At 49.9% G+C, this 23545-nt stretch overlaps 1 protein-coding gene across 1 annotated transcript in view; it reads left to right on the top strand.

Moving 5' to 3' along the window:
- LOC108921831 (transmembrane protein 132C) overlaps nt 1-23545 on the top strand; it is a 121038-nt gene that overhangs the window by 15741 nt on the left and 81752 nt on the right. The window contains exon 2 of the mRNA XM_029259552.1: nt 7748-8639. Within this exon, the coding sequence (XP_029115385.1) occupies nt 7748-8639 (892 nt within the window). The remainder of the gene's footprint in view (nt 1-7747; nt 8640-23545) is intronic.

The following is a 23545-nucleotide window of genomic DNA, read 5'->3' as shown; positions in this document are numbered from 1 at the left end:
ATGCCTAACAAACAATTTTTCATTTTTTATAGCCACGATTTTTAGAGAACACAGCTGGTGAGCAAATCGAAGGACATTCTGTGCTATTAAAATTGACTTTGGAGTTACGAACAAAACGAGTTACAAACAAAGTCGTGGTCTCCGCTGTGTTCGTAGCTGTTTGGAACCCATGTGCCTGTGTTCACATTTAGTGGAATTACACACAGGTGCACTGCTGAATTACTGTATCTTTTCCGTTCGGGCCGCTGGTAGAATCAGCTTTTGGACGTGAGCTCACAGACACGGCTACCCAACGTGTTTCGTAAATAACTTGACTGTCCCAGTGGGCTGAGTCTGTTGTGCTTGTCAGTAATTTGTGATTCCTACGGCTCTGACTGATTAATGTAGGGGAAAAATGCGGTGCAGGTGCAGAAGAAAGGAGGTGGCTGCTGCGATGGCGGAGATGGAAGGCAGGGGGCGGTAGCGCGGGGATGCCCCACTGTGATGGCGGTTCTGCAGGTGCAGTCTAACTGAGCGGCTGTCTCTCCGGTCTCCGTGGGCACCCGTTCCGGCCTGCCACACACACACTGTGTTAACGACGGCCGCAGACCTGTGAGATCATGCGTATCCACGTCCATCTTCAGGGCCTGGACTCCTGCCCGGTCCATCGGGAGCCCCGTGCGTGAAGAGCACCACTCATTGGCTAGTGATGCCTGCGCGTTGGTCCACATCCTGACCACCAGGACAGGCTGAGAAATTACCCAGCATTCCCTGGGGCCGACCGTGCCGCGGCAGCCTCGTAGATGGCCGGGCCGGCAAACACGCGGCCCTTACTTACCTCGGCACCGTCTCTCATCTCGCCTGTCAACTTAGAGAGCTGCTGGCATCCGCCGCATGAAATTTAATATTCCACCTTTTCGGTTTAATGGTTAGCAGGTGCTCAGCTCCGGTAAAATGAGATTCGCCATAAAGGGCAGATTAAGCATCTTTTAAAAACTTTTTACAGCTCAAATTGTTGAGGTGTCAGAAGCCGGAGCGCTTTCAACAGGTATTTATCGTCCTCCTTTCCCCGCTTATTTTCCCTCGTTCGTGTTGTTTTCGGTCTCGTGCTCTTTTCCGGAGCGACTTTACCGACGCCGTTCGCCTCGTGAGTCAGGATTTATTTGCGGTGCGCGGAAGAACCGGCTTTAATGCGTTTGCAGTGTTTACTGTACACTTTGTGCCGGAGTTATTATATTACTCTGCCCGTCCTTTGGATAGCATTACGGCTGATTCGGAGCGATCGGCACTTTCCCGGCGCGCTCCGCGGAAATGCTCTAATGCGATCTCGCCACTACTTATGAATTTAACTTTTCATTATGTTAGCGGGAGACACAATATCACAGGATAATAGAAAGAGAGCGTAGGAATTTCGGTGAAACAATGAGCCCTCTGTGTTGATATGTAAATGAAGCGGGGATATTTTTAAGCACTATTAAGCGTCCTTTTGTTTGCCCGCTATAATGGGATGAGGCTCTTTGGCCGGACAGAAAGAGACCAGTCTCCCACGGGCGGCGCTGCGCTGAGCTCCCACCCGACTCGACTTTTTAGCTTGCCGGACACGGTGCGGCCTGTCAGCGTACGCCGCGAGTCCAGCTGCCCCGCCACAAAGGGCCCCTGAAAGCCTCGTACCCCCCTCACCCAAAGGCGGGGGCACAATCGGCCTCTTCTGCGCCGAGCGCCTTTCTCACGGGCAGGAGGAGCCGTCAGCCACAGAGGTCCCATCCTTGTGTTGGCTGTAGATGTTAGTTGGAATGCGCGTCATGGCGCTGCGCAGCCGTAAAACTAGTCCCTGGCTGTGAATTTCTCCCGAATCGACTGCCGTAGCGCCCCTCTATGGCCATATTTACATGCACTGCGGAGTGGGAGACAGAGCGGCTGCTACAGACCCATCCTTAGATAGGGAGACGCAGTCACACTGTACAATCGGAGCTCTTGCCGGGACTTGCGTGATGAGTCCCTGCCCCTCCTATCGCCTTGTGGAAGAGAGCAGTCCGCTGCCAAATTAGCCAATGGGCCCCCGGGACACGACTCTGCGGTGCCGTTTCCCAATAACCTTTACCCATCGTCAGGGCCGGCAGGTCCGGAGTGGTTGGATCTGCCACCTTGCAAAGAAGCTGATTCAAATCACCGCTTGATTGCAGTGCTTACCCGTAATTGATACTGCAAAAATTACCCTTCTGTATAAAAGGGTAAATCACTGTGAACAGCTTAACACTTTAAGTGACTTTGTAGCGAAAAGTCAGATAGACAGATAAATAAATAAGTTATTAGTGAGGAATCAGCCAAAGCTGGCGCTGCGAGGAATCCAAACTGTATCTCCTCAAACTGCAACGAGCCGTTTGAAAAGGGTAATTTCTTACCAGGAAAATAGTGTAGCTGAGTTTGTCAAGTCATGTGGAGCAGGCTGGGCGGGGGACTTCATTCCTATAAGAAGAGTGGCCTGACGCAAGGAGTTGTTTACCATGTTATTTACTTGCTCAGACTCCTCTGCCTCCTTCCTCAGTTCCCTTCTCCCCACATGTTCTTTTGCACTTTGCCTCCTAATTATGACCTGCTTTCATACAAACACATGTTACACGTGCAGGAAGAGGTTTGATCACCCAGGTATCGTGGGTAAAATGGCCTGGTGTTGTTTTCCTCTACATTACTACATTTTCCCTTTTTGTCCTCACCGCACGGAATAATTAATTTGCAATTAGACGAGCGACGCTGGCCGAGCTGTTTAAATCCCCAGCGAGAGAGTCCATGTCTTCACACACCGTGGCCCTCTGGGAAATGGCCATTAGGAGCCCAGCATCGCTTGTGTGAGGTGTTGGCTGAGCTGCGGGGGCTTTTTAAAGGTGCTGGATGATAATCAGCTTCCAAGGGAAGGAGACTTATTGTTATACTGTTATGCTTATTTGTTGTATCACAGTTTTATGACCAAAGTCTCCTGTCGCATGTCCCGCCTTCCACCACCCGAGGAAGGCAGTGCGTTCCTGAAAAACCCTTTGCGCGATGAATTGAGTCGTAAGTCGTACTTCTTGAGCTCCAAAAGTGACACCCATTTATGCTAAAAAAATCACCAAATCCCATTAAAATGGACACAGTTCCTTTGACAGTTAACATTAGTTATCGTTACAGTGCAGGTTCACTACATTAAATACTCTGTCATACTGTACGGCCGTGTACCTGCGCTCCTTCAGCTCTTTCCCTTACTACGCACTGTAAACTTAACAAGCCCTCGCAAACAAAACATACATGTGATGCTCTTGTTTACACAGCAATTTGGCTGTTCGTGTGATAAAGAGAACAGTAACGAGAAATCAACGAAATCGGTGTGAATGAACCGACACTCACCCAGAAATACCCCTAATCTCTAACGTACTGGAGCCTTGCTGACACGGTGACATACCTACCAGCTAAAGGAATAATAACAACAATAACAGTAATGACAATAATACTAGTAATAATAACAAGGTTTAAAACAATGCTAGGGTTACTCTCTCTTTTACGTATCTGATTATTTCACTCTGCTGCCTGCTGAGGCTCGGGGGTGGGGGGAACAGAGGTTCAAGGCCACGGTGGAGATGTTTGCCTTCTTGGCTTCAGAAAGCAGGTTAAAGGACCGTGCTTTACTCCAGGCCAGCTGGGAAAGGACGAATGTCTGTCCTCGGTCGATATATAGCATTTTCATTCCACCCACAGCTTGTCTGAATTTAATCATATTTCAAACAGACTTATTTTTTCCGCTCCTCTCTCTCTGTCCTGTTCTATTTTGCCCCGGCGCTTGATGTTCTCATCGTCTGAAGGTTATAAATTCGGAACCAATTCCCAGATTCGGAGGCAATCTGAGATTTACATACATATGCTGTCTGTTGGGAGAATGTGAATGGCGCCGTTGTCTCCGAGCAGAGATGCAGCCTGTGTACCGCGCCGTACCGTAGCGTACCGCACCGAGGGAGCCGTTGGGAGGCTGCTCATACAGTACAAGCTGCTCTAATGCGGGCGAAGGAGGAAAACCTCGTCTGAAAAGGTTATTAAAGATTTATTTCAGATGTTCATTAAAATATAAATCGGAGACATCTCAAGCACCTTCCTTTGGGTAGAACGCCACCCTCCTGCTTCCAGAAAGAGTTCATATCTGAGCCATGTGAGCCTGTTGCTGTTCCATCAGCACAGAACCATCCTGAACCGTCAGGGGCCTTCAAGAGCCATCAAGGGCCATCGTGGACCTGCCGAATCTTGCCCTGGGTGGAAATTAAGGTCACGTCACCCTCAACATCAACAGCGGTCTATTTTAACCTCACACTTCTACATTCAGGGTGACCTACTCTTCGCCCATTGGCACAGCTGGGCATTTTACTGGGATACCCGCTTTTCTGAAAAGCAGGAATATTTTCTTATTCATTTTATCTTCCGAAATTTCTGTCTGTAGTACACAATGATGTACTTTTTCCAGTCATTTGCGTTAATTTTAATGTAGCGGGAATAATTCAGAGCAAGTATTTGTTTATTATAGCTGTATCTGAGACTTTCACAGGCGCAAACTCACAGACAAATGGAGTGATATCTGTACGATTAAGATGTTACTGATTGTCACTGAGTAGTAAAGGTGACTTTTGAGTCATGAAGGAAACAGACTTCCAGCCCCGGTTGTGTTCATCATACTACATGTTCCGTAAACGTGTGTGTTCTGCTGTAATGGAGGCTGTGGAGATGATCAGTAGGACATGCGGATCAGGGCATTTTTGGAGCCAACGAGGAGAAACGTTTGTGGGGACTTGAACTGTTCTCCTCCTGTTGAATTCTGTGTCCGAAGCAGTGGAATGACTCGCAGTTTCTTTACGTGCAGGTACAGGTACAGCTACAGACACAGATCATCCTCCCTACGGCGAAATGAACTCCTCACGGTGCTCTCTGCGCTGGCTGTGAAGTCCGTCAGCCCCCCCACGCGTCGGTAGGCGCCGAGGGCTTCGAGAGTAAATTTGTTTTCCCCAGAACTCAAATAGCAACAGTAACTGATTATTATGTTGGTGTAGCTTCCAGGCAGCAGCCACAGGGACACGTGTCGTGGTTTCTGCTCCGTCTCGTGACGCAGAACACGTGAAAGCACGGCAGCCGGGGTCCTCGTGAATCTGAGCGCGGCGGTGAAGCTTCCTGGTGGCACCATGAGCTCTTAGGGAAAAAAGACGCTCCTCCTGTCGCCCTCGTGATGACGACGGTGCTGCGGCTCCTCACCTGCTTCTTCGCGTTCCTCACGTGGCCACCATCGCTCTGTGCGTCCGTCCCGCTCTTTGTTTGCTCGCGGCCGCCTTCGCGCACTTCGCACACCCGAGCGCCACAGTAACTCTTCCCTTAGCAGCTGAGGTGTGGAGCTTCTTCTGAGGACCTGCGTTTCGAGTGAAACGGAAACTGCTGATGGGAACCTGCGCCAGGGTTTATTCCCGTGTCCGCTCAGCGACACGCATTTCACAGAGAGCCTTCCGCATTTTGAGGTAAATTGAGGTAATGAACTGGGCTCTGTGGCCGTTTGCTGGAGCTGCACGCAGACAACCGGCTTGGTCCTGGAAAGTGAGAAATTCCATGAGTGGCCCGGGAGGGACATGACATGTGGCTGAGCCTGGTGCCCCCTAGAGGATAAACAGTGTCACGGGGTTACCTTGCTGAGGTATTGATGGAATTTACCTTGGTGTGACCTTTGTGTTTACCGCGTTACAATGTTAGCTTATCCAGCTCATGGTCATGTGTAGGTTTGGGATGTATTTTCAGTACTTTGGGGTCATGTGGTCCATCACACACTCACTCCCTCACTCGCTCACTCTCCTGGAGTCACTCTTCCTGTGATGTACTTGTTGGGTCTTTACCTGAGTCCACCTCACAGATGTCAAGCTGCAAAAACACGCTGTCATGCCGGGAAGGACCCCGAGGGGTTTAAATCTGTCCTTCAGGAGGTGGAAGGGGGGGCCCTGTGGGGGTGGGATCGGTGTCCTACCTCGCGACGCGGATGGGACGGAACCGGGCCGAGCGCGTCCCCCGCCGATCTATAAAATTACCACGTCCGCGATTTACAGCGTTTGGGAGCAGAAATGAAATCCCGCCGAGGAAGGCCGGCCAAGCGTTCACGCGGCAGCAAGGTCGAACCCTCCTCCGCCGCCGACTCTGAGCGTGGAGCTCAACTCGGGGGGCCGGTGGAAACCCCACATCTCAGTGCCCGCGACCCCCCGCAGCTCCTCATAACTGATCCGCCTCCCGCTTCCTGACCCCGAGTGTCGCAAAGGCCGCGTTTCCCACCTTCCGCCGAGCGATGACGGAGGCGTTCGCCATCAGAGGCCCGAAACGCGGCCTTTTCAACGACACCTTTTTGTGATGTCACAGCTGGGGTGCTGCAATGACCACACAGCGCTGTGACTTATTTTCTTAGGTATTCTTATTTTCAAACATATTCTCCCGAATTTGAAAAATGTAAAACATCAGCAAAGTGGAACACAGGGAGATGAAATTCAATATTTGAAGTGATTTTCCAAGCATACAGTTCTCAGTATATAACATGATGTGTGTCTATGTGTGTGTATTATATATATATATATATATATATATATGTCAAATAATTCAAAATGCATGAATGGTGGCACGAATCGTGTTGTTTTATGTGCCCCCTCACCATCACCACAATAATATCATCAGTTTGGTAAAATATCAGGGGAAATGTTAGTGCGGTAAGAAAAAACAGTACTAGTAAAGTATTAGCGCAGTAATTTGGAAGTGCTCAACTGTAAACATACAAGAGAAAAAGTCTGTAAAAATCTTGTTAAATAAAACATGTAATTGAGAGATAAGTTGAAAAGGCCACATGACGGCCTACCAGGACGCCGCAACACAGAGGCTGAACACTCTTCCCATCGCATTCATACTTTCCCACCGTCCCAACACCATCTGTGCACGTGCGAGGCGTGTGACGCGTGAGAACTCGGCGCGCCTCCCGCGCGCCCCGGGAACACGCCTCACTTGTAGTTTTACGCTTCCCGCCGCGGACATTAATTCACTTTGCGTCCCCGCGCTCAAGAAATGGAAATTAATCATCCGTCTGGACAGCGCGCGCACCGATTAATTCACCGGCGCTCCAGCTGATTGGATCCCGTCCCGCTTCGCAACCCGGCGCGCGCCTCTTCGCCGACTGTCGCGCCTCCCTACACTGTTGTGGCGGAGGCGGAGGGAGTCGAGGGGGCCGAGCCATCGGTCCTTTAATCCCACGTTATTACAGAAGCGTGACCAGGGTCCACGTGGGGTGAGGGTGGGTTCGAAGGGGGGAGCTGTCTTGATAAAGATACATGTTCGGGTTGTAACTGGACAAATGAAGTAAAGTACCGCAGGTGGTACATCTTGGGCCCGATGGAGGTCGGGGACGATCCTGGTTCATCTGAGGAGGACAGCAGGCTGGACACATGGACGCAGCAGCAACTAGAGGGAAGAGCATAGCAGCAGCGGCAGGAAGGACAGTGCGAGTAAAGGCACTAACGTGACGTTTACATTCGTGACATTTATTCACGTAGCAGCAGACGCTTCTCTCGAAAGCGACGCACCGCTCCAGGTGAACAAGGGAAGAAAGACGGGACGGGCAGCGTGGGTGGGGGCGAGGGGGGCGGAACGGGGTGGGATGGGGAGGTACGGGACGGGACGGGACGAGACGGGGTGGGGCGGGCACGGCGAGCGCAGCACTGTCCTCACGCTGCTCCTCCTTTTGCAGCGGCGGACACGCGGGGCCTCCCGGAGAGCCTGCCCAAGTTCTCGACCACGCCCACCTACCTGCCCGTCGAGTACCAGGTGCTCAACGCGGACCTGTCCTTCTTCCTGAAGGAGGCCAACCAGGACATCATGCGCAACTCAAGCCTGCAGTCTCGCACCGAGGCCTTCTGGGTGCAGCAGGCGCGGCGGGCGCCATCCCTCAGTGCCACCTATGGGCTGCTCTCCGTCGAGGAGCCCATCCCTCTGGAGCTGCTGCAGCCCTCGGGGCCCACGGTGCCCTCCTCCATGTTCACCTTCAACTGGAGGGTGCAGGCCTTCATCATGAACGAGCGCATCGACCCGGGCCGGCCCAAGGTGCAGGTGCTCTTCTACGTGGCAGGACGCGACTGGGACGACTACGGCGCCGTCGACAGGCTGCCCTGCGTCAAGATGTTCGCCTTCCACGAGACGCAGGAGGTGCGGGGCACGTGTCGGCTGCGGGGCGAGCTGGGGCTCTGCGTGGCCGAGCTCGAACCCCTGGCCGGCTGGTTCAGCCCGCCCAGCGTGGTACCCGGTCGGCAGAGGGCTCCGGGCCAGCCCGACGGCACCCCCGTGGAGCTCTACTACATGCTGCGGTCCGCTGAGGGCGGGGGGTGCGGCGCCGAGGAGCTCCGGAAAGGCGGCGACGTCCGATCGGACCGGGACGCCACGTTCGGACCCACGTCGTCCTCGCCCATGCGGAGGATCGGCAGCGTGCGGCTGTGCCAGGGCCCCCCCGCCCCGCCGCTGGCCGAGGTCCGGCTCGATAGTAACTTTGCGGTACTGGTGCCGTCCGGACCGCTGAGGCCGCGCGACACGTTCACGGCCTTCCTGTCCGGCACCAGCTACTCCCCCGTGGACTCTTTCACCCTCAGGTGAGTGCTGGGGGGCTACGGGGGGGGGGGGGGTGTGCCAGGGACAGAGCGCACACTGCGGCACCTCATTCGGTGTGTTTCACGGTGCAGCGGCTCCTCGGTTTACAAACCAACTGGGTCCGGAGCTCACTGTGTTTGTAGCTCCGCTCACTTTTGCCACTAAGTCACAATCAGTGAAATGTTAGTAATCAAATGTCCCTCCGCATATTTATAGGTGACATTCTGTAAAAATCTGCAATTTTTAATTTGTATTTTTCATGACAGCTTATTTAAAAGGACTGAAAATGTCGTCTCCGCAAACTGCTGTTCTTTGCCAGTTAGTTCATCCCACAAACACGTTATGTCCCTCATATTGTTACCGACCAGCGACACTCCGGACAGGAGCTGCAAACACTGCGGAAGCGAGTTGAACTACGGTGGTCCTGCACTGCCGCTTGTTGCTTTTTTACTGCCCTCTGTTGGCTTGGAGGACAAATCCAGGTTGTGTTGCTTCTGCTACAGATTACAGTTTTACAACAGATAAGGTAAAATAAATAAACTGGACAACTGGTACCCAGACCCCTCGTAGGACGCTAACGTTGACCGTTACTAACGGACAGGCTTCACAGCGTTCGGCCGCGTTGCTCGGCGAAACGGCTTCGGCGTCGTGAAAACCGCGACAAACTTCGCTGTCTCCCCAGCAGACTCAGCGAGTAGGCAAAACAAGAGACAAATGTCTTTATTTAAGGGAAATCATCTGATTCATTGAGCTCTGGGTACTAATTAGAATGTGCAGATGAGACTAAGTGATTTGGATAATTAACACACAATGCAAATGAGGATGTAATTAATTAAAATGCATTTCCATTAGCGTAATGACTGCAAGCCTGATCTTAATCACAGTGGGTGAAAACATTTATAATCCATAAGAGGGGCCGAGACCCGGGGGCTACGCCGCTTCGGTGACCCGTGCAGCGGGAGACCACCCAGAACCGGCGCGGCTCCAGTTCCGCTCAGGGGAGCGGACACTCCGTCTTCCCCCCGCAGGAAGCGTGTTGATTTTCTCTAGGAGCGTTGGGGGTCGTTTGTCGACGGCGCCTCTCGGGGGAGCGGACCTGCTCCTCCTCGTCAGGACGCCTCGAGCGGTTCTCCGCCGCCTTGCGAGCCCCTTCGCCGCTCGTGCCGCGACCTGGTCTGCGTGACGGCGCTGGCTGCGAAAGGCTGGAACCCGTGCGGGTGCTGGGGTTCAGGCTGCGAGAATGTGGCCGAGGTTGGAGCGAACGCCGGAGCGGTGCTGACGTTGCCTCTCAACTCTTTATTAAAGGTATCGGCTGTTGACCTCGCCTGGCGTGTCAATGTGGTCGAACTCCTACAAAACTGCAGTCTCAGAATATGGAGAAACTTAAACACTTTTAACCGACTAAACGTTTGTATCTCCAGCCACTTCCCCCAGAGTCGTACCATCGCTTGCCCCACCTGTGAATGAACGAGGTTATGAGAAGGTGGGACGAAACTCGGCGCTGAACCGGAACCGATGGGTCTCGCCGCGCTGAGACGTGTTAACCCTTCGTGGTATAAACACGGCGCTCATGTTATGTGTGTTTTGCACGATGTGCGAGCTGTTGATGTGATCTTCGGCCAGAGAACTTTTTGAAAAAGAGTCGCTGCTGCAGTGCTCTGGGATTTGAAACATCGTTACTTGACATCAGCTGCTGCATTGCCTACAAATACCGCCGATACCATGGTACATGAACGGCTTGTTGTTTTTTGTTCTGGTGTCACCAAACTGACCAGCAATCAAACCGTTTTTTCTCGTGGATTTGGCACTTAAACTGAGCTGCTGGGAAACTTGTCGAGAGGCGAAAGCGCCCAGAGAAACGGACATGTGACGACACTGAGAGCGTCGGGTCGTTTCCGCGTGCTGCTGCTGGAGAGGGAAGTGTAACGGACCGCTGAGCGTGGTCAACGAGGCACATGGAGGGCGTCGGCTGACGGCGAGGAGCCGATGCGCTGGGTTCGCTCTAGAAGAAGTGACTCCTCTGGTTTTTAGGAGAGAAAATTAAAGCATTAAAGGCAAAATATGGAGAAGATGGTAACAAATGTAACGGGCAGAAGTCCCGAAATATAGTTGCTGAAATGCGTTTCTCCAGAAATGCACCGCAGTACAATAACGGTAAATGTACCTTGCTGCGGCCCGCCTCTGTCTCGACGCTCCTCGTTTCCGCAAACTGGCCGACGCGTCCCTCTAGCACCTGGACCGTGGTTCCTCCTGCACATCTTCACCTCTAGCGCTACCGCTCCAGTTCGCTAACGGTGGTACCGCTCGCTCGGACGTGCGGTCATTCCACAGCTGATCCGTTCCTTCATATAATTTGAAATGATTTTTCTTCCTGAAATATGCAGTAAAATGCTGTATAACCATATTTATTGATTCCCCCCCCCCCCCCACCTGCTATGAGGACTATCTAATAGTAAATGACAGGAACCAAAGTACATATGGCATCGCGCCGGATACTGAAAGTACACATGATGTGCACAGCTGGGCTGGGAGACGGAAGACTTCTCTCTATTGGGTCCTACAAAGAGTGTGAGGAGCAAGGAGCGCTGGACAGGCAGGATTGTGTCCACGGGGTGGACGTTCCCTGGTGGACCTGGGTAGAAAGCAGGAAATGACCGCACTCCGCGGGGGAACCTGGCAATCCGTCTCCTGCTCCTTCGCTGCTTCCGGCTTCCGCACGGCTCGCGGTGCACGTGGTTTTTGGAGAAAGGGAACAGCAGGTCCCCTGTCGAGGACACGAGTTTGCAGCGTGAGCCCGGCACGCGGACTCCTCACCTCACCTTGCAAATGCAGCCGGCGCTGGAGTCTGTTCATAACTTCGTTTGTTTGTGAGTCCAGACTCACTTATAGCATCAAGTCTCGATAAAAACTTAATAACGGAGATGTCCCTCGAGTGCTCGCTGGGTCGGTTCTCTAAAAATATCACATACAGCCATAAAGGATTAAGAAATAGTTTTATTTCATTATTTTTACTAACTTCAGGCAGCATTCAAGTTGAAAGAAATTTAATAGAGAATAAAAATGTCTCCTCCACAAATCAGTTCAGACTGTTGACTGAGACATCCCATAAGTGTGTGTAACGTCCCTCATTTTACTATCGATCGCCAACTCTCAGCAACAGCAGCCAGGAGCTGTAAACACCGTGGAAGTGAGTTGAACTGAGGCGGTTTCACACTCCTCTTCTGTTCGTTTGCTCCTGTGTCCAAAGTGCATCTGTCGGCTCCTTGAGTGAATACTGGCCGCTTTTGTGTCGCAACAAACGGAAAGGCTGGAGGGGGAGCCCGCAAGATGCCGGGGGGGTTGAAAGGGTTGGAGACGGGATCTGCCGGCGTCCCTCGCTGGGCCCCGGATTCATGGTAGCGTGTTGATTTTGCAGATGCGTCACCCCCCTTCCCCACCCCACCAGTGAAAAATTAACACTTTGTGGAGTTGGCACTCCTGTGGGGGCCCTGATGCACCTCCCATCGGTGATGAGGAGGAGTTGTGTGCCGTGCTGTGACGGAGGTGATGGATCCCCCCACAATGGGAATTAATGACTCTGACGAGCGGTGACTGCGGCAGCCCAATGGAGGCATCATGGCTGAGGAAGCTACCGATCACTAGTGCCCGTGGGGTTGGGGTTGGGGTTGCGGTTGGGGGGCTCTCAGTGCTCATTTCCACACAGTTGCAAACGTGTGTGCGCGTGGCGCCAGTTTCACACACTCAGGTGGCACTCAGCCGTACCCAATGCCCCGGCCGTGCCTTTGTTTTACTCCCACTGCAGAGGGAGGGGGGAGGGGGCAGTCCATTACTCTATATTTACCACATTGACTGCAGTTACTGTTAAGAACATATATGGTAAGCGGTGCGGTCAGTCTAATGGGTGTGGTAAAGAGTGTGGTCAGTGTAACGGGCTCAGTGGTCACCGTGAGTCTGGAGGATGTTGACCAGAGCTGCTTCCATGTGACCCAAAGACAAACGCCAAACCAAAAGTGCACATATATCCATATTCAGTATCATACTGCATGTTACACATTGTCTCTTACATGCATAACTTACAAGAGACTATGCGTTCCTTTTCAGTCTTAGACACACACACACACACACACACACACGTCCATTAATATGTACACTTTTTCACTCTGCACATTAGTGTGAACTTTAGATTGAAGCACCTGCTGGAGAAATGTAAATATAAATGATGAATTCATATATTGAAGTTTTAATCTGGGAATCTGTCGGTGTCCCATCAGATACTCCCGGCATCTCTTCGTTTTGCAAAAGGTCACTTCAGAAGCACAAAACTGCTATTTTTATCTTTATGGAACTGTATTTTAGATGAATTTTGAGACATTGAAGAAAGTGCATCGCTGCGAACGGAAGCTCATTAAAGTCACGTTCGTTTACAGCGCAGCTACGGCCTCATCTCAGCGCATCGATATGTGAATCTGGCTCAGTTTCACTGAAAATGAGCACGAATGTGGTGTTGGACTGATACTCTGTGTGTGTGTGTGTGTGTGCGGGGGGTGGGACTGTATTAATGGTTAATAATGGGCCCATATTCGGGGTCCACGTAGCGCGATCATGAGGTGCTCGTTTAGCCTTCAGAGTTATTATATTCATTTTTGTTTGCAGGCTTGAATTTAATGTGGCATTTGGCGGTCCCAGTTAAAAACGATGCCATCCACAAAAATGAATAAAAATTATTGCACATAAATATGCAAATATTACTATTCTAAACTGATTAACATAATTTGTTTTAGCCAATTATTGTGGGACTGCAATTAAGCCCGTTACCGAGTAACTGACATTTCAATATGCCTCTGATTTATACGATTTTTTTTTAATGCAAATGAAATCATAAAGACGGAGCGAAAATCTGATTTAGGAGAATTTTATCCCGCAGAAGAGCGACAGGAGTGAATGCAGATGAGCCGTGACTTTGAAGGCGTCCAAGCTGTAATATTTAATAAGCGCCTCGTCAGTGTCGTCCCGCACTCACGTTTACTTGTGTATCATTTGCAGCATCAAGGATCGGACTGTCGACTTGTACCTGCGCGGCAGCGTGAGCCTCTCCGACTCATAACACCAGGGGGCGTAGTGACAAAGAAGTTTGAATCAAGTGTGAGTCTGATGGTGATGGGTCCAGGTGACCGGTGACCTCTTTTCTTGGACAGAGGCGTCACATCCGTAACAGTCAGTGTGTATGAGGGGACGACTGGACTTGTCAGGAGGCTCCAGCAACACCCTCGGCGCAGCGGAATGGTGCTACTGCCCTCCCTCTGTTCTGTCCTTCTGTCCTCTGTCCTCTGTCCTCTGGGCCGTGCGCTGACTCGGCACTCGCACATCTGTCCGGCCGTTCATTGGGATGGTTCCCCACCGAAGGGTCCTGGAACCCCTGGACTTTGGAACTGCGATGTTCTGCAGCTGCATCACATTGAGAAGAAATGAGAAGAGATGAGATAAGATAATGCACTAGTTTATGAATGTCAGGAGGTCCTCTGTTTCTCACACTGCCGGCGTTGGCTTCTGTCCCTAATTTGAGGAAAAAAAAGTTTGAAGGACTAATTGATCTTTCTCCATGAGCTCCTGCTTACTATTTTTAATTGGCATCTGCACTCGCTTTTGTCGTAGTTTCATTCTGCCTTGAGTGACTGTGTGTGTGTGTGTGTGGAGTCAACCTTTTTCACATTAAACGCCCAAAAACGCTCATTGTGCACTTTGACATCTTTTGGAGTTTCACTGGAATCCCATGTCCTGCTGTGGTCCCCATGGTGAAGTAGTTACCCTGAACTGACACAGTCAATATCAGCCAGCTGTATAAATGGACAAATCAGTGTAAACATGTCAGAAACAGATAATTTACTGCATTCCTGTTGAAATGCCCACAGAGAGAGAGTATGGTATACTATGGTACCAGAGGCAGGGAGTAACGCATTGCATTTACTCTGGACAAACAGTACTTTTCACACTGGTTTTATTTTAACTCAAGTAAAGTTGCATAGAAGAAATGTGCTCTTACTCTGGAGTAATGAAACTTTTAGCTTCCTCATGTTTGCTGCCTTTAATTAGAAAGTAAAAGAATTGCAGTATTTCGCACTACTGGGTGTTGAGAAAATACAGGAAGTGGCGAGAGAACGTCCCACCGTAGCTCCCGAAACTCCACTAATGTTCTCATCGCTGTGTTTTTGGAGGTTAACGGCTTCGTTCTGGCAAATTATCTGTTTCCCTTTAGAGAAAATGCTGTAATGACAGGTGTTGGAACAGATATTTCAGTCATCTTCCTCTTCCTCATCAACATCATCATCCTCACAAACTGATTTCTCTTTTTAATCGTTTAATTCTGAAAGAAACTTCTGGACACTGTGAGCAAATTTCCCTCATTTTACAGTGAAGTGATTTGTCACCTTTAGTCCTTTTTCCTCCTTTCATCTTCTAGTCCTTTAGTCCTTTAGTTCTTTCCTCCTTTATTCCTTTCGTCATTTAGTCCTTTCGTCTTTTAGTCCTTTTGTCTTTTAGTCCTTTCGTCATTTAGTCCTTTCATCTTTTGCTGCTTCAGTCCTTTTGTCTTTTAGTCATTTCGTCTTTTAGTCTTTTTGTCTTTTAGTCCTTTCGTCATTTACTCCTTTTGTCTTTTAGTCCTTTCGTCTTTTAGTCCTTTCGTCTTTTAGTCCTTTTGTCTTTTAGTCCTTTCGTCATTTACTCCTTTTGTCTTAGTCATTTCGTCTTTTAGTCTTTGTCTTTTAGTCCTTTCGTCATTTAGTCCTTTTGTCTTTTAGTCCTTTCGTCATTTAGTCCTTTCGTCTTTTGCTGCTTCAGTCCTTTTGTCTTTTAGTCATTTCGTCTTTTAGTCTTTTTGTCTTTTAGTCCTTTCGTCTTTTAGTCCTTTCGTCTTTTGCTGCTTCAGTCCTTTTGTCTTTTAGTCATTTCGTCTTTTAGTCTTTTTGTCTTTTAGTCCTTTCGTCATTTAGTCCTTTTGTCTTTTAGTCCTTTCGTCATTTAGTCCTTTCGTCTTTTGCTGCTTCACTCCTTTTGTCTTTTAGTCATTTCGTCTTTTAGTCCTTTTGTACTTTTGTCATTTAGTCCTTTTTTCTTTTAGTGCTTCAGTCCTTTCGTCATTTAGTCCTTTTGTCTTTTAGTCCTTTCGTCATTTAGTCCTTTCGTCTTTTGCTGCTTCAGTCCTTTTGTCTTTTAGTCATTTCGTCTTCTAGTCCTTTAGTCTTTTTGCCTTTTAGTCCTTTAATCCTTTTGTCTTTAAGTCTTTTTGTATTTTTACCCTTTAGTCCTTTCCTCCTTTCCTCATTTAATTCTTTCGTCTTTTGCGTGTTTGAGTCCCCTCTCCCTGCTCCTCCTGACAGGACAGTGCTGCATCTCACTGGAATCCAAAACCAGGTTTTGGGTTTTCAAATCCAAGGAGTCTCAGACTCGGTCTATATGAACCCTATGGTCAAATCCCGCCTCTTGCTGTCGTACTCCTCCTGGAATTACTTACCGTAGTTTCCTAGCTATTTGCTGGTGAGGTGTGAATCTGTGTGGTGTATTTTGTAACGATTTGCAGATGTAGTTTTCACCAGGTGTCTTTTACTTACTCAGGTGAATTTCTAGATCAGTCTTTGAGTAATTTTCTTTTTAATTTCTGTGTGCTGTGTTTGGTGGCTCTGCCCACAGCGGTACAGTACACACTCCAGAATGCACCGTATGGCTTACACGGATGCTCCGACTGCTGGCAACCAACCAGCAGTGCGATGTGGACGGCGACGGTTCCCTTGAACCCCAGGGGGACGCGGTCGCTGCTCCCCTTCTGCACCAGATTGGAACTGAAGAAATCTTCGTCTCGCTGCCAGTAGTGGCACCGCAGAGTTCTGCTGAAACCCACGTTCCTCCTTATTGGATTTTCTCCAAGCAGCATGGGACACGGACCGTGATGTGTGTCCGCAGAACTGCGGTCAGGCTTGGAGAGGAGTCACGTTCCAGTGGGTTCAATAGAAAGAAGCTCGGTGGGGTGGGGTGGGGGGCAGTGGTTGGTGTTCCTCTTTATTCCTCCTTTTATTTCGCTGCTTTATGCCTTGTGTTCAAGGTGACGGATGAATGCGCTTTGGTTTCATTGCTGACCCGGCTCGTTTCGAGTCCCTCTGGATGAAAGGCCTTCAGTTAGACCCCCGTGGGCCAATAACGTGGGCGTGGCCAAAAGGACCCCCCGTAGGAGTAGCGTCCACTGAAGTGAGCAGTCAGACAATTCAAAGTTTAAGGCCTCATAAAGGCGGTCGGCTCTGCGGTCGAGACTTAAGATGGATCGCGGTGCTCAAAGTTCCGCACGGAGATCTGAACAGCTAACACTGAAAGAGAGCGGCACTCGAACCGCAGCGGAGAGCAGAGCTGCGCCTCCAGCCGTCCTCCCTCTGAGATGTTAGAGCAGATGAAAAGGAGGCATAAAGCTTAACAGCCCCTCTTCCTCAGTCGTCTCTCAGCGCAAAGGCCGGTTAAAGGGTGGCGGAGAGGCGTTCAATGAGAACTGGCCTTGAGTCCCTCTGTAGAGACCAGGCTGTGTGTCTAGACTGTGAAAAGGAACATGACCTGGTCAGTCCAGCACGGTTCCTCCAAACACAAAAGAGCAAACGTAATTTGACATGATGTGGCTTTCCTGTGTGTGTGTGTGTGTGTGTGTGTGTGTGTGTGTGTGTGTGTGTGTGTGGTCGACATGGTATCAGAACACTAGTAGATTTGTGTAGGACAGAAAGGACACGGCATTGTTATTGTTAAGGGCCATTGCTGACCACACATAGGGTCCTTCCAGAAAGTTCTGTCCACCACTTGTGTCCTTGGTGTTAAAGGGCTGTGTCTGCTGTCACTGCGATTGAGTCCATCCATCTGGTTGCTGCTCGTCTTCTGCTTTTATTCCTTCATCACCATCTCTTACAGAGAATCCAACCTTCTCACGACGTGTCCGAAGTACGAAAACCTGACTCGCATCATCTGTGCTTCCAGTTCCGGTTGGATCTGATCCAACATCCATCTGTTTACCTTCTCGTTCATCTCCATGAACCTCCTCCAGAACCTCAGTTCAGAGGAGTCCAGGTTCTTCCTGGGGACTTGAACATGAAGCCAGATGGGTGTGGACATACAGGAACCCAAGGAGACCCACATTTCCAATAGTTCCATAACTACGCCATTAAAACAAGCAGAAGCGGTGGTTCCTCTCGTGCCGTTTGACATGGGTGTAGCGAGCCGCCGGGTCCCAACCAAGTGCACGGGTACGATTCCGCTCACGTACTGGGCAATGAGGTGGCGCGACAGACGCGGCAATGTGTCAGAAGACAGCAGTCCTTCAGCAGAGCGTCTGTACAGTCGGCCTTAATAAGGGACGCCGGGTTGGTGAGGATATGTCGGGGGGACGGGGCCCCGATATCTCACATGACCAAGCACATCACATCGCAAGATAGTCGCAAAATTAGTGGAGGTTCTGTGGTTGTGCTAAGCATCATTGCTAATTGACCACAACCTGCCATGTGCTGTAGTCTTGGGTTCGAATCCCATCTCACGCTTTAAGTCACTTTGGAGAAAAGAGATGTATGAATAAATAAATAAACAAACAAATAAATAAATAAATCCTTGTACGCAGATACCTTTCATTATTCCAGCCCGGACAGGTCCTGCTCAGGTGGCACGATGACTTGGTTGAGACGCCTTTTGGTGGAACCTCTCGTACCAAAAAAGAAAACCACCTCTCTGTGATGCCACAGTCTCTTCTCTTTCCTTGGCGTGGAGTCGAACCTTCGCACGGAGCAGCACACGGAGGAGCCATGTTGAGGTCATGCGCGGTGGAGGCTGTTTGTGCTTTGTGCTCGTTGGACTTCTTGGGAATCTCACGTCAACGCAGGGCGACGAGCCCCTCTGCCTGTCCTCACCCCTTTTCTCATAAATCACAAGAACGGCTGTCAGCCATTCAGTAAAAATCACGATGCTCTTCAGATGAAGTGTGTTTCCACTGTGGTGATAGTAGCTAAAAGTAGCTGATGTTCCTGCTGAAGCCGAGTGTGAAAACTGGCTCGCCTGGCCGCTTGCTACTGTGGCGCGGACATGTTATAAAAGTGTTGAATATGGACGCAAATCTCCATATGGGTTTATCATCGTTGCCATGACAACCGCTGCACAGCAGCACAAAAGTAAGCGAAACAGTACGCTTTTCTTTTGGAGCAGCGGCAGCAGGTTCGAGTCCCAGGGCGGTCTCTGCTGTCGTACCATGGGGGATGTAGCCTAGCTGGATGAACCAGTAGGTTGTCAGCTCTGTAGACAGGTTTAAAAAAGGGTCGGATTGTGGCTGGGTGATACGCTTTGCGTTAATCGTAACGTCGAGTAAAAAGACCATCATCTGTACGTTGAGCGATAATTGTTGGCGTCGGACTGGACCAGTCAGAGTGTGAGAAAAACCTTCCCGGAAATAAGTGCAGCGCTTCGTCCGTGGTGTCGTGTAGGAGGCGCCGCCGTGGCCGCGTCCCGGCGCTGATGGGGTCGAACTCTGCACTTGGGGACTTTTGTGTGTCTTGGCATCGACGGAAAAATGGGAGCTTTATGTATCGCACAAAACAAGCGATACGGCCCATTACGAGGAGCGCGGAACCTCCAGGTGAACCTGCCGCACCTTTGATGTGTTTCTGCTTTTGTATTTTACACAAAAACGTTTTTTTCCCTCTTCCCGTCTTCTGCTTATTTTCATTTTACACAGAACACGGTGGTGTTTGTGCCTCAAGGCCGTGTGCTTCGCTGCGGCCTCGCGGCGCGCCCAGGGTGATGATGCCGTGTAAAGAGGAGCGGCCCGGCGGCTAGACGGAGCTCGGCCCGGGGACTCGGCCCATTTATTCTGCCTATTTACGGTCCGCAGGTGGCAGCGTCACGGACGGCGAGCGATTAACGGCTGCGCAGCTGCTGGGCGGCACCTGGACTGGCGCATCAGTCACTTCTTGCTCTGTCGTTACAAACCGAGCCCCGAGAAGCCTTACAAACCACTTGTTCTGGAAATTTCCGTCAAGTCCGTACCCCCCCGCGTGTGTTTTGGGAGTCCCTGAAATCACTCAAAATATTTGTACGTGTTCCTTTCAATGCTCTTACTGTTGCGGGTCTTAAATCAATAACCCACAGAGCACTTGTTAGCGGTTAAGGGCCTGTGCTTTACACCAGACAGGTGTCCGTTCAATACCCTCGAGTGGCATTTGTGGCTTCCGTTTGAAAAGATGAGTGAAGTTTCATTTACTCTGGCTGCGTTTATACCGGGATTCAACGGGTGTAGAGTTCACAGCGGACACACCTCCCTAGGAGCTATAGCGAGTGTTGAGCGTTCGGCTCCACTTACGAGCACAGCTGGGACAGCAAGTCCGGTCGTAACTCGTCGTGTTCGTAACCCTTAAATCAATGAAAGGTTCATCATACACCATCCCTCCCTTATTTGCATCATACTTTCAGCAAATCTCTGTCGTAAGTTCAAAAATACACTGTGAGGCTCTTTTCCTAATATTTTTATCCGTAGCTGCAATTTTGGAAACGAATGTAACATAAGTGGAAATAAAAATGGGTTGTGTTTGCGCTGCCACAGACACAAACGTAAGGAAATAGAAGAATGAAGAAAATCCAAGTGAAACGAAATAAATGAAGTGGGAAATGTAAATGTAAATGTTTATTCCGCTCTTTGGAACATTAACGCCGGCACTGGGCTCTGGCCGCTCGCTGGCCGCTTTCCCCCAAAGGGCAAACGTGTTTCTTGCCAATCAGAGCTTTTCACATTCATCTCAGAGAACGGGCTCAGACCTTTCTGTCCTCTGCGTTTTCTGCGTCTTCGCTCGACGCTGCCGCCGGTGCCGGGGCTCTAATCCCCTCCCTCTCGCACCCGTGATCGTCTCCAGAGTCCCCTTGAAATCCGGCCCGATTCGAGAATCTCTCAGATGATCCACCTGAACCCGGCGCGCATCCCCCGTTCTCCGGTCTCGCTGGGCTGCCGGGTTTCGGGAACTCGCCAGCCTCACCGCGCCTACCCTCCGGTCCGGCCCCCCGTGGCCCGTTCTCTCAAGCGAATGAGCTGCGCTGACCCAGCAGCAGGGCTGCGAACCGCCGAGCCCCCGAGATTTGCCCCGCCGCTAGATGAACCCGTGGCCGATTTGGGCCCGATTGCTTGTCGTCCCTGAGATTTGGCCTTGTCCAGTCAAATTGAGGTCAAAGAAGAGCGTATTACTTAGTATTACCACAGTTTTACATTTAGTTGTTTCTCGTTCACTCTACAAATTGGTGCGCCGTGCTTCTGGACTGAAAGTGTGTCGCTGCTGCGCGGCACTGGGTGCGACCGCGGGTGCACTTCGCATCCCACCTCCTGCTGTAGTGCCCCGGACGGATACAGCGAAACTTACCGTGCTCCGCAAAAGGGTAAATCAGGGTAAATATTTCAGTGTGCAAGCCTGACACCATAAGTTTCTTTACCAGGACTGAGGCTGGAATTCTCAAAGTCAAAAAGAAAACCTCTTAGAATTGTTCACTATTAATATTTAAATAGGTGTGTTATAAGCGTGTGCTCATACTTGGCTTGAAAGTAAATTACTCGGAAAATCTTCACGAAGAGCCAAGAGTAAACCTGACCCTTTTGTTCTTCACGGTTGCTTCTCTCACCGGATTAGCAGGGTAACGTGCGACAGGTCACCGCTTCGGAGTCACGTTTACATTCCTGTGCCTTTATATTCATTATTATTGCAGACGTCGCACTGATTTCCAATTGAGCACCGAGGAGCAACATTGATTGCAGAGGTGGACCCCCCATAGCTCCACACCCCAAAAGCAAGACTTACTGCAAGCGTGTTTTTGGCTGATAGCAAAAATAATCTATTACTGTCCATCCATTCATCCATCCATCCATCCATCCATCCATCCATCCATCCATCCATCGTCCCCCTGCCATAACAAACATTGGGTACCAGATGGCACCAGTGCTACCCAGTGTACGCTGTGCCACCCCACACTTTACTATTAGTGCTGTTATTATTTACCTGGATCCTTTGTCCAAGATGACCTGCAATCTTAGTAATCCGTTTCACCCACTTAGCCATTCAACCAGCAGGGTGTTTTTACTGTATCAGTTCAGGGTAAGTACCGTGCTGAGGGGAGCTACAGCGGGAGCACGGATTCGAACCCTAGATGTTTGAAAATGTTCACTTGATGTCTGCCAGCATTTGTTCATTCTGAGGAGAAGGACGTGGCGTTTGGCCTCCTGTGTATCTGAGACGGGAAACTGGTTAAAAGTTTAATGTCAAGCAGGAGGGGAACGTAAGGGTGCGATCAGAAAAAAAAAAAACACAACATTCAGTAGAAAACGATGTCTAAACGCAATTATTTATGACTCGTGTTGAAAATAGCTCTCTGAACATACAGGTCTTCTTGACATGAACTCTGTCTAATTTTGTTTTGCTTTGCTTAAGACACAGATTCATCAGATATCAAAGAGGATTATGTGTTTTGCGTTCGAAGCCACTTTGTCGGCAGGGCAGTCCTGTAAACTCTCTCTGTCACTTTTCCCAACTTATTCTTTGCGCAAATAAAAAAGCGAGTAGCGCTCTAACGCAGGAACGACGAGCGCTTCGACTTTATTCCCGGGGGTTCGCCTTGAGAACATTTATTAATATGCCATCAGATGAAGGAGGAGATTTTCAGTTCTGTGCAGTCGCACATTAGTGATGTGACAGGCCGTCTGCGCCGCTGTCATCTTCGCTCATTTTAATCAGCCAAAGCGAAATAAAGACGCGTCGCGAGCCGGCGACCGTATTGACGAGGACTGTCGATTCTCGGGGTTAATCATCGGTAGCAGAAGCCAAAGTACGACTTTCCGTCTCCTTGGAGTCCGAGTCTACGACCGAATTCCTCACGCGACTCACTGATGCTCCGCCGTGGAGCGTTGGGCTTCACGGCATCTTTTCTGTTGCTGTTTCCTTGTTTTATTTAGTGGAACTTTCCTTTCTGCTGTGACCTACATGGTTTACCACTTTACCCCAGTATGTATGTATATTTATATATACATATATATATACATATATATATATATCCCGATTGTCATTGCCGAAATTCAGACCAGGTGTCTTTCTAAAGGCCAAAAAAGAAAAGAACCTTTTTTTTGCCACAATTCCAAGTGTGTACCCATTATACCACCCGCCCGGTTTTCTTATCTGGTTTTTGATGTTCACCAGATGGTCTCTCAGCCAATTGGTGGGCTCCAGATCATGTTTAAACCAATCGCTGCACTCCACATTCTCTCAGCCAATCAGTGGGCTCCAGATCATGTTTAAACCAATCGCTGCACTCCACATTCTCTCAGCCAATCGGTGGGCTCCAGGTACCAGCACCGATAACCACATACAGGTGGTCCCTGAATGGCGATGGGGTTACGTTCCGCGAAACCCGTTGTAAATCGAAAATATCGTGAGTGGAAAATGCATTTAATCCACCTAATACACATGTCTGTGTGGCACACTGGGAGATGTGGATCACTGCTGCTGCCCAGCATCGCAAGAGAGTATCGTTTGCTTGGCAAAAATTCAAAATTCGAAGTACGGTTTCTAGTGAATATCTGTTGCCAGCTCTCCATCGTAAAGTCGAAAAATCGTAAGTGGAACCATCGTAAGTCAAGTTTATACTGCCAAAGCGAGACAAACCGCAGTGCAACCTATGTGCTCCTGCTCACTTTTGACCTTTTCGACCCAATTTGCTACATATGAAATCTTATCTTTGACTTTCTTAGCCATCGTTCCTCAAAAGACAGTTTTTTAAAGATTCTCTTTCCTTCCTGAAGTGCTGTGTCTGTATCGGACCGATAGCGCCGGTGCCATTTCCTCCCGGACCGTTTGTTCCCATGACACTCGCGGCA

This window comes from Scleropages formosus, chromosome 17 (assembly GCF_900964775.1).
Source record: "Scleropages formosus chromosome 17, fSclFor1.1, whole genome shotgun sequence".
Taxonomy (NCBI): Eukaryota; Metazoa; Chordata; class Actinopteri; order Osteoglossiformes; family Osteoglossidae; genus Scleropages; species Scleropages formosus.
The sequence above is the reverse complement of the archived record's forward strand: the minus strand, read 5'-3'. Positions and strand labels throughout refer to the sequence as shown.